The 13,558-nt window shown below is 61.6% G+C and overlaps 2 protein-coding genes across 5 annotated transcripts; one reads left to right on the top strand and one right to left on the bottom strand.

Moving 5' to 3' along the window:
- Nucleotides 1-322: 322 nt before the first annotated feature.
- On the bottom strand, nucleotides 323-7,011 carry LOC121672595 (antigen peptide transporter 2-like). 4 transcript variants are annotated; one of them, XR_006018903.1, is made up of 12 exons: nucleotides 6,918-7,003; nucleotides 6,070-6,628; nucleotides 5,359-5,467; nucleotides 5,151-5,281; nucleotides 4,380-4,585; nucleotides 3,642-3,839; nucleotides 3,132-3,260; nucleotides 2,865-3,053; nucleotides 2,469-2,642; nucleotides 1,934-2,104; nucleotides 1,517-1,644; nucleotides 323-894 (listed from the first exon to the last, which is right to left on the bottom strand). XR_006018903.1 is itself a non-coding variant. In XM_042045294.1 (12 exons), the coding sequence occupies exons 2-12, from the start codon at nucleotides 6,569-6,571 to the stop codon at nucleotides 688-690; spliced, it is 2,133 nt and encodes a 710-aa protein (XP_041901228.1). In that variant the 5' UTR covers nucleotides 6,572-6,628; nucleotides 6,918-7,011; the 3' UTR covers nucleotides 323-687. The 4 variants fall into 4 exon arrangements, 2 of the variants coding, with proteins under 2 accessions (XP_041901228.1, XP_041901229.1); XM_042045294.1 differs by having other exon boundaries at nucleotides 1,934-2,093; nucleotides 6,918-7,011; XM_042045295.1 differs by having other exon boundaries at nucleotides 323-888; nucleotides 1,934-2,093; nucleotides 6,918-7,011.
- Nucleotides 7,012-7,218: 207 nt separating this feature from the next.
- LOC121672594 (antigen peptide transporter 1-like) lies at nucleotides 7,219-13,299 on the top strand. The gene is made up of 10 exons (XM_042045293.1): nucleotides 7,219-7,563; nucleotides 7,924-8,026; nucleotides 8,104-8,449; nucleotides 8,899-9,096; nucleotides 9,596-9,724; nucleotides 10,334-10,540; nucleotides 10,767-10,940; nucleotides 11,484-11,643; nucleotides 12,323-12,459; nucleotides 13,081-13,299. The coding sequence occupies exons 1-10, from the start codon at nucleotides 7,467-7,469 to the stop codon at nucleotides 13,297-13,299; spliced, it is 1,770 nt and encodes a 589-aa protein (XP_041901227.1). The 5' UTR covers nucleotides 7,219-7,466.
- The last annotated feature ends 259 nt before the right edge of the window (nucleotides 13,300-13,558 follow it).

Below are 13,558 nucleotides of genomic sequence, written 5' to 3'. Positions count from 1 at the left end.
TTGGATGGGTGATATGCTTCTACCTAACCCCTGTCACTCTCTCCCTGTCCCCCTAGTGCCCATGCACACTTCTATTTCTTTCAATTTTTTTCTTTTTCTTTTTTCTTTCTTTTTGTCTTTCTTTCTTACTTTCAGTTTGCCTCTTTTACTACTAAATAAAACATACCAATTTTTTGGCACCAACATCTAATCCCGTTTGGTTTTAATCTCATTTTTGGGTATATTTTGAACCTTCAAAGTTTTTTCTGCTTTATACATGGAGACTTAATTTTCTTTGCTCTTCTGGGTTTAAACTGGATCATAACAGACACACACACCCAGACCCATCCTTTGGGATTTATTTCCCACTCGGTGTCCCGTGTCCAGGAGCAGACATGGGGGACATGGGGACCAAGGATCACGGGGACATGGTGGGGCTTGGATAGAGGTAATCTGCACGTGTGGGATACAGGGATGGATACAGGGGACATGAGGAATGGAGATCCAGGGAATGTGGGGACCTAGGGGACATGGTGGGGACACAGGGACCAAGGCGACACAGGGAGTTGGGATCCAGAGGACATGGGGATAAGGGATTCACAGGACATTGTGACTGGGGACACCAGGAGCTGGATGGGGACACAAACACCAGGAATGGGGACACTGGGGCCGATTCCCCTTTATTACCGGCTGGACGCAGCCCCCTTCTCACTGCCCATCCTGGGGGCCTCCGCCAAGGAGGAGGCGGCTGTAGGCCCCACAGCATTCCTGCAGCTCTGCTGGCGTTCCTGTCTCCACCACGGCTCCGCGCTCCAGCACCACGAGGCGATCGGCCGCATCCAGCACCCGTGGCCGGTGGGACACGACCAGCACAGTCTGGGCCAGCCCAGTGCGCAGCCAGTGCTGTGCCTGGGACTGAAGAACTCTCATCCCATCCCATCCAACTCAGTCCTACCCAGTCCCACCTGGTCCCACCCAATCCCAACCATCCAATCCCACCCCACTGTCCCATTCCTCTCAGTCCCACCCTATCCCCATCATCCTATCTCCCACCTCCCATGCCCATTGTGCCATCCTGTCCACACTATCCCCATCCTGACTGTTCCATCCCACCCCACTCCCACCACCCCAACCCTTCCCATTGCATTCCATGTCTCTGTCCTCATCCCAGCATTCCCATCCCCTCCATTCCTACTCCATCCCATCCCACCCTATCACATCTCTTTGTTTTCATCCCTTCATTCTACTTTCCTGCCATCCTACACCCCTGGTCTCCATCCCATCCTCACCATTCCCATCCTACCATCCTGTCCCATTTCCCCACCTTGTTGACCCATGCCACCCAATCCAATACCTGTCTTCATCACATCATTCCCATTCCACCCCATTATCCCTTATTCGCACCACCCCGTCTCTCCAGTCCCCATCCCACCATCCCATTCCAGCCATCCCACCTCTCCACAGCCATACCATCACACCCCATTTTCACCAATTGCACCCCTATCCCGACCAACCCCCTCCATCCCACCCCACTCACCACCCCCTCATCTCCATCATCCAGTGCCTCGTCGAGGATGAGGACGGCCGGACGCCGGAGCAGAGCCCGGGCCAGGGCTACGCGGCGCCGCTCCCCTGCCGCCAGCTGCCCCCCATGCTCCCCCACCTCTGCGGGAGCAATCCCTTGGGATCAGTGGGATCCAGCCCCGGGGTTCCCCCTCTTCTCCTCACCCCCTGTGCTCCTCCACCTCTGGGGGGGATCCTGGGATCACTGGGATCCCAGCCTGAGAGGGGTCCCCCCATTTTCACGTACCCCCCACACTCCCTCACCACTGTGGGAGCAATCCCACGGCATCAGTGGGATCTGACCTCAGGGATCCCCCCACACCCCACCATCTGCCACCCACCATGCTCTCCCATCTTTGCCAGAGGATCCTGGGATCCCCCTGGCTCTCACCGGTGTCCCAGCCCCGCTCCAGCCCCTGGATGAAGTCCATGGCTCCGGCAGCAGTGGCAGCCTCCTGCAGCTCTGACTCTTCACAGTGCTCCAGCCCCAGCACGACGTTCTCACGGATCGTTCCGGAAAACAGGACGGGATCCTGCTCCACCAGCACCACCTGCCCCAGCCCTGAGCTCTGTGATGCCGTCTTGGCTCCTGGTGTCCCCATCCCTTCCACAGCCCCATCCTACCTTGGTGTCCCCATAGTCTCCATCCCTGATCCCATTGTCCCCATCTGTGTCCCCAGTGTCCCCATCCCTGACTTCCCATTTTCCCCATCCCCATCTCTGTCATCCCCACCCCGCTTCCCAGTGTTCCCATCCCATTTCCTGTTGTGCCCATCCTACTTCAGTGTCCCCATCCCTCTTCCCAGTGTCCCCATTCCTGCTCCTGATGGCCCCACCCATGCTTCCCAGGTCCCAATTCCATTTCAGTGTCCCCATCCCTGTCCCCATTCCATTCCCACTGTTCTCAGTGTCCCTGCTGTCCCTACCTTCCGGTGCAGGTACTGGTGTTCATATTCTGGCAGCGGGATCCCATCCAGCAGCACCCTCCCACTCCCAGGATCCCACAGCCGCTCCAGCAGTGCCACAGCCGTGCTCTTCCCGCTTCCATTGGGCCCCGCCAGCGCTGTCACCTCCCCGGAACGCACCTCAAAGGTTACATCCTGTGGGATGGGGACAGGTGATGCCAGAATTTCCACCCCCTGGAATCCCACCCTCCCTGGGATGTGCTCAAAGTACACATCCTGTGGGATGGACAGGATGATGCTGGAATTCCCACTCTTGGGAATGCCCAATCTTCCACTGGATCTGCCTCAAAGAATGTGTCCTGTGGAATGACATCAGAATTCCCACCCTTGGGAAACCTCACCTCCCCCCAGACCCACCTTCAGCACAGGGTGCTCTGGATTCCCAGGATATGCAAAGGAAACCTTCTGAAAAGTGACGTGGCCCTGAAGCTCAGGGGGCTCCCTCGTCCCCCCAACATCCCCTGTGGGTTTCCGATCCAGGTATTCCCAGATCTTCTGTCCGGCAGCCGCTTTGTTCAGGAATTCACTGAAGCCGTAGAGCAGCACCTAGGGACAACGAAGGGGGTGGCACCAGAATGGACAAAAGCATGGATGGATGGACAGATGTGGATTCCATGGGATCACCTCGATATGGCTGCCAACTGTGTCCTGGTACAGCAGGAAGGTGACAAGGACCCCAGGAGTGATGTATCCGTCACGGAGCTGCTGGTGGCTCCGCAAGAGCACCAGGACCCGGATGGCCAGCTGGAGCATCTGTGGGTGGGAACAGGGATACTGGTGCCCCCATCCCACTCCTGGTGTCCCCATTCCGCTCCTGGTGTCTTTATTCCTCTTCCTGGTGTCCCCGTCCCAATCTTGATGTCCCCATTCCTGATTCCAATGTTCCCAACCTTTGTCCCAGTGTCCCCATCCTGCTTCTAATGGCATGCCCATTCCTGATCCCAGTGTCCCTGTTCTGGTGTCCCCATGCCTGGTGTCCCCATTCTGCTCTCAGTGCCCCCATCTCAGCTGCTGGTTTCCCATTCCTGGTCCCAGTGTCGCCATTCCTAGTATCCCCATTCCCAGTGTCCTCATCCCTGATCCTGGTGTCCCCATTCCCTGGTGTCCTCATTCCCATTCCCGGTCCCCCCATACCCTCTTGACAAGGGTGAAGAGTGCCAGCTCCAGCTCCATCTGCTCCTTCAGCCTCAGCTCCTTAGCCAGGTTCCATCTGTGCTGCTCCTCCTCTTCCTCTTCCGCCGAAAACATACGGATTGTCTCGATGGCGGCAACAGATTCCTGCACCCCCGAGGCTGTCCGGGCGGATGCTTCCAGCATGGATCGCTGAAGTGCCTGTGGCAGCATTGGGGCATCTCCAACTTTCCCAGGTCACCTTCCTGGCCCACCATCCGTCCCGAGCATTCCCATCCCACCACACCCACTGAATCCCCACTATTGCATTCCCACCATCCTACGCCCCTCTCTCCCATCCCCACCATTCCCATCCATCCTTTCAGTCCTAATCCCACCATTCCCATCCCCACTCATTCCCATCCCCACCATTCTCATTCTCAGTATTCCATTCCTCTGGTCCTCATCCCCACTCCCATCTCCCTGGTCCCCATCCAACCACCCCATCCCAACCCCTGTCCTTGTTTTATCACACCATCCCATCCCATCCCATCCTGTCTCTTCCCCACCATCTCGCCTTATCCCATCCTTCTCTTCCCATCCACACCATTCCAATCTCCACCATTCCGTTCTATCCCCATGCCAGCATTCCCACCATCCCATTCCCCTGGCCTCCATCCCAACTCCAGCATTCCCACCATTCCCACCCACTTATCCCATCTCTGTGTCTCCTTCCCACTGTTTCCCTCCTGTATTCCTGACCTGTTCCCGGGCACTCTGGATGCGGTGGGTGGCGATTTCAAGGGGCAGCTGCAGCAGCGCCAGCAGCGCCAGCCCCGGTGCCAGCCCCACCATGAACGACCCCACCACCAGCGCCATTCCCAGGCTTCGGAACAGCAGGTTGGCTCCACTCGGTGCTGCCATGCACACCCGTGGCACTTCCATGGAAAACTGAGCCACGAGCTCAGCTGCAGGGCAGGAAAAGAGACTGGGACCATGGTGGATGGGGACAGGATGGGAATGATGTGATGGGGACCAGGGGGATGGGATGATGGCAATGGCTATGGGGATGGTCAGGGTAAAGTGGGATGGGACAGTGGAGATGGGATGGTGGGAATGGAGATGGTGGGATGGGATGACGGCGATGGTGGGAATGGAGATGGTGGGATGGGATGACGGCGATGGTGAGATGCAGGTGGGAAGATGCAATGGGAGAGAGCCATCGGAATGAAAATAATGGGGATGGGACAGTGGATAGAATGGGAAAGTGGGATTGGGACAGGATGGGACATTAGGGTAGAACGAAGCCAGGAAGATGGGATGGGATGGGATGGGATGGGATGGGATGGGATGGGATTGGGATGGGGATGGGGATGGGGATGGGGATGGGGATGGCATAACAGACAGATGGGATAAGATGGGATGGGGGTAGGATGGTCGGGACAGGATGGAATGCTGGGATGGGGACTGGGGTGACAGGATAGTTAGGATGGGATGGGACAGGTGGGCTGGGGCTGGGCCATGCCCCACTACCTGCCGGGGTTCCCTGGAAGAAGTCCAGGTCTTGGCGCACCAAGTGAGAGAAGAGCCGGAGGGTCAGGCTCTGATGGAGACGCGTTTCCAACAGCGTGAAGAGCCCCCCACGGCACCCGGAAAACAGCACACTGGGGGGACATGGAGACATGGTGACATCAGGGATGCTGGGGACATGGGGACAGGCCCCGGGAATGCTGTGACCCACCTGGCAGCTCCGGCAGCCACCACCATCCCGACAGCTCCAGCGGTGAGTCCATCCCCACTCCCGATGGCATCCAGCACCTTCCCAGTGACGTATGGTCCCAACGTCTCCCCTGGGTGTCACCAAGGCCATGTCACCATAGGTGTGACCACTGACACAGAGGGACCCTGATTTGGGAGGGGCAGGACCCAATCTGAGGAATCAGGATCTAATTTTGGGGAGGCAAGACACAATTTGGGCAGGAGAAAATTTAGAGAGATCAGGACCCAATTTTGGGGTTTTAGTGCCAAATTTAGGGGTTTGAGACCCAGTTTAGGCAGTCAGTACCAATTTTTGGGGGTTCAGCACACAATTTTAGGGGTCAGAACCTAAGAATGGGAAATCAGGGCCCAATGCCTTGGGGGTCGACATCCATTTTTGGGCATCAGATCCTATGTTTGAGGGTGAGCACCCAATTTTGGGGGATCAACAGTCGAGTTTGCAAGGTCAGAACCCAATTTGGAGGGTCAGCACCCAACTGAAGGGGTCAACTCCCAATTTAGGGGGGTCACCACTCAATTTTAGGGTGGTCATCACCTATTTAGGGGCTCAGCACAAAATTTTTAGGGGCCAGCACCCAATTTGGGGGGAGTTCCCAAATTGGGGGGGGTTCTCAATTTGGGGCTGCAGAACCTAAATTTGGGGTGTTAGCACCTCTCACCACACGTCACCCACCAATGGCTGCCAGCACGAGGCAGAGGAAGGCAGCTCCAAGGACGTTCTGCTCCTCCCAGGTCAACTGCAGAACGCGCCAGACGGTGCCACGAGCCTTGGGAACGTCGCCGAGGGTCTCAGGGACACCGCCGGGGGCCGGGGGCGTGGCCCAGGCCAGCAGGGCCACTGCGGCGGCCGCGTGGGTGACCCCGAGCCAGGCGGGCGCGGCGGCCGCCAACAGCCCCGGGCCAGCCCCGGGCGGCCCCAGGAGGTGCCGGAATGTTCCGAAGGCCGCGGGGGTGGCGGCGACGGTGACGGCGGCCGCGGTGGCTCCGCAGGGACGGCGCGGGGGCAGCAGCCGCGTGGCCGCGGCCAGGACGGGCAGGCGCAGGGCGGCCTCGAGCCACGCGCCCGCCACGCCCAGCGGCGCCAGCAGCGGCACCAGCGGCACCAGCAGCACCAGCGCCACGGCGTCGGCCACCAGCAGAAGGCCGGGCAGGAGAGCTGCGGACGGCAGCGCCATGGCGGGACCAGTGCAGACCAGTGCTCCCTGGGTGGCCCTCGGGGAAGGATCAGCAGCCTGTGAACTCACCAGTTAAAACCAGTTAGGACTGGGGTGCTCCCCTGTCCACGCCAGTGGTCCCAGCCTAGACTACGGTGCTACCAGTCTAGCCCCCTGAGCTCAGCAGTCCACACCAGTGCTCCCAGTCCAGACGGGGCGCTCCCCAGTCCAGACGGGGCGCTCGCCAGTCCACCCCAGTGCTCCCAGTGGAGACTGGGTTGCTCCCCAGTCCACACTAGTGCTCCCAGTCCATCCCTCTCAGCTCCCCAGCCCACATCAGTGTTTCCAGTCCAGCTTGGGAACTCACCAGACCACACCAGTGCTCCCAGCTCAGCCCCCCAGTAGCTCCCAGAAAGGTCCGTTGAGGTTTCGCTTTCGAGCCCCGCCCGTTCCGCTCTGGCCCCGCCTCCTCCACCCTCTCCCCGCCCCCTCCCCGCCCAGACCCCGCCCAGACCCCGCCCCCTCCCGGCACCGCCTCCTCCTGCTCACAACCTGCTCCGGCTCCCTCTGCCCGGCAACCGATGATGTCACCTCCACGCTGACCAATCAGAGACGCCGATCCAAGCGTGGGCGGGTCAAGGCTGGGATTCCAGGGGATTCCCGCCGGCCCCGCCCCGCCCCCTTTTGGCTTTCCGGGAAATCGCGGCGGCAGCCGGGAAGAGACCGGGCCGGAGCGGGGCGGCATCAGTCATAGCAGCACCCTCCGGGACCCAAAAGGACCAGACTGGGACACGCTGGAAGCAGGACCGGGACCTACACGGACCGTCTGGGACCCACTGGAACCAACCGGGATCCCACCAGAACCCAGTGGGAGCAGAACCAGGACCCAGTAGGACCCACCGGTCCCCTACACCCGATGTTGTCTCCCCCCACACGCCGGCTCCTGGCCCTGCTGGGCCCCGAGCGCGGGCGCTGGATGCTGGTGGGGGGGCTGATGTCGGCCTCGGCGCTCGGTACGGGGGGACCCCGACCTGGTGGGGGGCAGGACCCCTTTGAGGGGCTTCGGGATCCGATTGGGTGAAGGGTGGGGACATGACTGGCGGGAGGGGGGGGCAGGACCCGATGGGGGGTTGTAAGGCCAATATGAGGGGTCAGGACCCAATCTGGGGGAGACAGGACCCGATTTGAGGAAGGTCAGAAACTAATATGTGGGTCAGGACCAAATTTGGGGAATCAGCATCCAATTTTGGGACTCAACACACAGTTCTGGGAGTGGTCAGGATCCAATTTTCGGGCCTTAGCCCCCAGTTCTGGGGTCACCACGCAGTTTTGGGGCGTTTCGAGACCCCTACCCTGATGCCGTGTCCCCACAGGTGAGGTGGCTGCCCCGTACTTCACGGGCCGTGTCACCGACCGGGTGACACAGGAGGACGCAATGGCAGTCGTGTGGCCCCTGGTGCTGGTGGGGCTCGGCAGGTGGGTGACACCGGAGTCACGGGGACACCCCGAGGTGCCAGTGACCCCGTGCCCCCGTGACCCTGCTGTCCCCGCAGTGCCATCACCGAGCTGGTCTGTGACAGCATGGCAGCTGTGGCGCTGACGCGGGCGCGGGACCGGCTCCAGCGCGGTGCAGTGGCCGCGGTGCTGCGTGGGGACTTGCCCGGTCCGGGGGGCAGCCTGGGGGACACGCCAGGCGCGGTGGCCGAGCGGGTGACAGGGGACGCCAAGGCGGCGCACTCGGCGCTGGGTGACGCGCTGGTGCCGGGGCTGTGGTCGCTGACACGGGCTGTGTCACTGCTGGCCACAGTGGCCTGGCTGTCCCCGGTGCTGGGCCTGCTCACCCTCCTGGCACTGCCCCTCTTCCTGCTGCTGCCACGCATCGTTGGGCGCATCGAACAGGTACTGAGGGGACATGGGGTGTGAGGGGCCCTTGTCACCTCCCCATGTGCCTTGTCACCTCCCTGTCCCCACTGTCACCTCCCTGTCCCCTTGTCATCTTCCTGGGCCCCTTATCACTTACCTGCACCCTGAGTTCTCTCCAAGTCCTTTCTGTCCCCTCCCTGTGCCTGTTGTCACTTCCCCATGCCCACTGTCACCTCCTCCTGTCCCCTGTCCCCTCCCTGTCCCCCCACCCCCCATCCCCATGCTGACCATGAGGTGATTTCCCTGTCCTCTCATGGCCCCATGGTGACCCTGTGCTGACCCCCTGTCCGCTCTGTGACCCCACGGTGACCCTGTGGTGACCCCCTGTCCCCATCCATCCTTGTGGTGGCCCCTCTGTGTCCCCATGGTGACCTCCTTGTTTCCGCTGTGACCCCGAGGTGACCCCCTGTCCCCTGTGTCCCCAGGACCTGGCACGGCAGGTGCGGGCAGCACAAGCCAGCACCACTGCAGTGGCCCTGGAGTCACTGAGGGCCATGAAGACTGTCCGGGCCTTTGGGCACGAGGCCGGTGTCACCGCGCGCGTCCGGCAGCGCCTCGCCCAGGAACACCAGTTGGAGCAGATGGAGGCGCTGGCCTATGCAGCTGGGCGCTGGGCCAGTGGAGTATGGGGACATGGGGACCTTGGGGGCACAGGGGGATAAGGAACAGTGGTGTGGGAATGGGGGATATGTTGGCACATGGCTGGGGGCAAGGGCACATGGTGGCAGAGGGCTGGGAGACATGGGAATGTGGTGGCATTGGAATAGGGGACATGGGGACATGGCAGCAGGAGGCCACATTGGATGTGGTGGCAAGGGGATGAAGACATGGGAACAGGGGACATGGGGATACAGAGATGGTGGCACAGGGATGGGAGACGTGGTGACAGGGGCTGGAGGACACAGGGACACAGTGGAAACGGGCCAGGGGACACAGGGAGACAGTGGCATCGGGGTGGCAGGACATGGGGACCAGCAGTGTGGGAACAGGGGACATGAAAACATGGTGGCCTGGGGCTGAGGGGCATGAGATGGGTGGCCTGGGAAGGGGACATGGTGGCATGGGGCTGGGGGACACAGTGATATAGGACTGGGCTGACACCCTGTGTCCCTGTGTCCCCAGTTCCCTGCACTGGCCCTGAAGCTGGTGCTGCTCCTCTTGGGGGGATACTTGGTGGCCGCAGGGACTGTCACCCGTGGGGAGCTGGTTACTGTCCTCATGTGCCAGCTGTACTTCACGACGACTGTGGAGGTGATGAGTGTGTCTCCTACATGCCCCCAGTGTGTCCTCTCCTGCCCCCAGCCCCATTTCCCGAGTCACTGTGTCCTATGTCCTCCCACCATGTCCCTATGGCCCCACATCCTCCCAGTGATATCCCCATGTCCTCTTGGCCATGTTCCCATCCCTGTGTCCTGTGTCCCCAGCCCGTCCTTGTTGTGTGCCTTCCATGTCCCCATGTTCCCTCACTTACGTCCCAGTGTGCACCTGCCATGTGCCCACCAGGTCCCTACATCCCCATCCATGTCCCCAGCCTGTCCCAGCCATGTTTCCCCCCAGTCTCCAACATCATGTTGCTGTGTCCCCTCCATGTCCCTAAGCCCCATCCGCACCTGGCTGTGCCTCTCCCTGTCCCCATGTTCCCCCATGCTCCCCTTTGTCCCCAGGCTCTGCCATGTCCCCAATGTCCCCCCATGTCCCACCATGTCCCACTGTCTTCTTTTTCCCCAATGTCTCTTGCATCCCCCAAGTCCTCCCATGTCTCCAGGCCATGCCATAGCTGCTACGTGTCACCTCATGTCTCCATGTGTCCTCCCCATGTCCCTGTGTCTCTCATGTCCGCAATGTCCCCCATGTTCCCAGGGCGTGCTCCTGTATCTTCCGACTCTGGCCAAGGCCGTTGGCTCCTCTGAGACACTCCTGGAGCTGCTGGAGCAGGCCAGGATGGTGGCACCCACAGGGCCACCATCACTTGTCACTCCCCGGGCCCAGGAGACCACACAGACTCAAGGCCTGTGCCTCAAGGATGTCTGGATGACGTACCCCAGGCAGTCCGAGCCAGTCCTCAAGGTGATGGGTGACATAGGGGCATGGGGGGACATAGGGGTGTTGTGAACATGGAGGAACATGGGACATGGTGGGACGGGGGGTGTTGGGGCTGTGGGGGGCACACGGGGGGATTTGGGCCGGGGTGGGCCGGGGTGGGCCGGGGGTGTTGGGGCCGCGGGGGGCACACGGGGGGATTTGGGCCGGGGTGGGCCGGGGCTGTCGGTGCCATCCCTGTTCCCGCCGCCAGGGGGTGTCGCTGTCGCTGCGCCCCGGGGAGGTTGTGGCCGTGCTGGCGCCCCCTGGCGGCGGGAAGAGCTCCCTGGCGGCGGCGGCGCTGGGGCTGCGCCCCCTGGCGGGCGGGACGGTGCTGCTGGACGGGACCCCCCTGACCCCCCGCGCAGACCCCGCTCTGCGGCAACAGGTGACACACACGGGCCACCCCTGGGTCACCATCCATCCCCTGCTGCCATCCCCCTGTCACCAAACCTCTCCAATGTGTTCCCATGGCCACCCCGGGCAACTTGTTGTCCCCAACGTGTCCCCAGAGCCACCCCTGGGTCTACACCTGGTCCTCAACAAGTCCCCACTGCTACCCCCAGGTCAATCCTGTGCCTCAAATGGGTCCCTACTGCCACCCCAAGGTCACCAGTGGGTGCATCAGTGCCACCCCCTGGGTCCCCAATTCCACCCCTGTGTCCCCAGTGGGTTACCATGGCCACCCCCAGGTCACCCATTGTCCCAACAGCCATGACTACCATGTCACCCTGTGTCCTCAACATATCCCCACTGCCACCCCTGGGTCACTCCTGTGTCCCCAACAGTTCTCCACAGCGATCCCCATGTCATCACCCAGCCTCACCATGACCCTGCCACCACCTCATGTCCCCAGATGTCCCCTCCTTGTTCCTTCCAAATCCCTTTGTGGTCCCATGTCCTCCCATGTTCCCTGTCCCTGTCCCTGCAGGTGGCTGGTGTCCTGCAGTGCCCATCCCTCCTGTCTCGCTCCCTCAGCGCCAACATCACGCTGGGCTGGGGACACAAGGAGTGGACACAGGTGATGGCAGCAGCACAGCGGGTGGGAGTGCACACTTGGGCCACACAGCTGCCTCATGGCTACGACACAGGTACAGCAGGTGCCCCCATGGTCCCCCTGTAGCATCCTCAATGTGTCCCAAAGATGTCCTAAAGGTGTCCCAATAATGTGTCCAAGGTGTCCTCTTGGTCTCCCCAGTTTCTCCAATGTGACCCCACGATGTTCCCATAGTGTCCCCACAGTGTCCCCTGCTGTTCCCATGATGTTGCCTCACCATCCCCAAGGTGTCTGTAATGTCCCCACAGTCTCCCCACCATGTTCCTTCTGTCCCCTCGCTATTCTCTGACTGTCCCCACAGTGTCCCCATGGTCTCCCCATGCTGTCCCGTCCATGTCCTCTCTGTTTTCTCACTGTCCCTTCGCTGTCCTGTCTTTGTTCTCCCTGTGCACCCCAGAGCTAAGGGTGCAGGGGGTGTAGCTTCCTAACATATCCCTAGTGTCTCCCCTTTGTGTCCCAAATGTGCCTCCATGGTGTCCCCTCAGTGTCCCCATGCTGTCACCACTGTGTCCCGTTGTTGTCCTCTCACTGTCTGCTCTCTGCCTGCTCCCAATTCCCCTTGGTGTCGCCTCGGTATCCCCTCTCTGCATCCTCCCTGTCCCCCAAAACGTGGGTGCACAGTGGGTGCGGCTCCCCAATGTGTCCACACGATGTCCCCGTGGTGTCCCCACCGTGTCCTTGTGGCGTTCCCATGGTGTTCCCTTTGTCCCCAGAGGTGGGCCCGCGGGGGATGCAGCTTTCAGGGGGGCAGGCGCAAGGGGTGGCGCTGGCCCGGGCCCTGCTCAGGACCCCCCGAGTGCTGGTGCTGGATGAGCCCACACGGGCACTCGACCCTGTGACCCGGCACCAGGTGGGTCACAGCCCTGTCCGTGTTACATGGCCCCATCCCCCATGTCCTCTGGGTCCCCACTCCCTGTGTCCCCTGGGTCCCCATGTGCCCTGGGTCCCCACTCCCCATGTCCCATTGGTTGCTGTCCCCCATGTCCCCTGGGGTCTCCTAGGTCACCAAATTCCCTGGATCCCTGCCCCTGTGTCCCTTTGGTCCCTGTGTATCCCCTGGGTCCCTTCCTTGCCCCCATGTCCTCTGGGTTCCTGCTCCCCATGTCCTTTGGGTCCTCAATCCTTTTGTCTCCCCTGTGCCCCATGTCCCCTCTGTTCTCACTCCCTGTGTCCCCTTGATTGCTGTCCCCCATGTCTCCTGGAGTCCCCTGGGTCACCAAATTCCCTGGACCCTGCCCCTGTGTCCCCTTGGTCCCAATGTCGCCAAATACATCCTCGTATCGCTTGGGTCCCACATGACCCCAAAGCCAGAGTCCCCTCGGACCCGATGTCCTCTGGGTCCACATGTCCCCACTCCCCAGGTCCCTCACTTGTGCTCCCCACCCTGGGGTCCCCTGACACCCCCATGTGCCCCATCTCCACCACATCCCCCCGTGTCCCCATGTGCCCTGACCCTGCCGTGTCCCCGCAGGTGGAGCAGGAGCTGCTGTGTCCCGGCGGTCCCGGGACAGGGGAGGGGCCGGCAGTGCTGCTGGTGACAGGGCGGGTGGCCCTGGCCCAACGGGCGCCGAGGGTGGCCCTGCTGGAGGGGGGCCGGCTGCGGGAGCTGGGGACCCCCGGGGAGCTAAGGACCCTCCTGTGGGGGACAGCGGGGGACACCGGGGATGGGGAGGGGGACGACCAGGGCTAGGAGGGGGACACTGGGGATGGAGACAATGGGAACAGGGATGGGGGCGCTGGAGGAGGAGGGGCAGTGGAGACATGGGGAACAAGGATGGGGACACCGTGGGGGAGAGGGTGACTTCGGGGCCAGGGCTGTGGCAGCGACCGAGTGTGAAATCAATCAATAAATCTACAAACCTGTACATCAACAAATCGATAAATCAAATAATAAGCGTGGCGGGAGTGGGGCTGGGGCCGGCACCCCCCCGGCGGGGCCCCGCCGCCCC

The sequence above is a fragment of the Corvus kubaryi genome, unplaced genomic scaffold (assembly GCF_017639235.1).
Source record: "Corvus kubaryi isolate FWS band 111438036 unplaced genomic scaffold, C.kubaryi_AGA036_p1.0 62935, whole genome shotgun sequence".
Taxonomy (NCBI): Eukaryota; Metazoa; Chordata; class Aves; order Passeriformes; family Corvidae; genus Corvus; species Corvus kubaryi.
The sequence above is the reverse complement of the archived record's forward strand: the minus strand, read 5'-3'. Positions and strand labels throughout refer to the sequence as shown.

Coding starts and splice junctions, on each gene's coding strand:
- LOC121672595 (XM_042045294.1), bottom strand. CDS start 6,571: ATGGCGCTGCCGTCCGCAGCTCTCCTGCCCGGCCTTCTGCTGGTGGCC. Junction 4,586..5,150: donor CTTCCAGGGAACCCCGGCAG/GTAGTGGGGCAT, acceptor CCTGCCCTGCAG/CTGAGCTCGTGGCTCAGTTT. Junction 1,645..1,933: donor GGAGCGGGGCTGGGACACCG/GTGAGAGCCAGG, acceptor TTGCTCCCGCAG/AGGTGGGGGAGCATGGGGGG.
- LOC121672594 (XM_042045293.1), top strand. CDS start 7,467: ATGTTGTCTCCCCCCACACGCCGGCTCCTGGCCCTGCTGGGCCCCGAG. Junction 7,564..7,923: donor GATGTCGGCCTCGGCGCTCG/GTACGGGGGGAC, acceptor GTGTCCCCACAG/GTGAGGTGGCTGCCCCGTAC. Junction 11,644..12,322: donor GCCTCATGGCTACGACACAG/GTACAGCAGGTG, acceptor CTTTGTCCCCAG/AGGTGGGCCCGCGGGGGATG.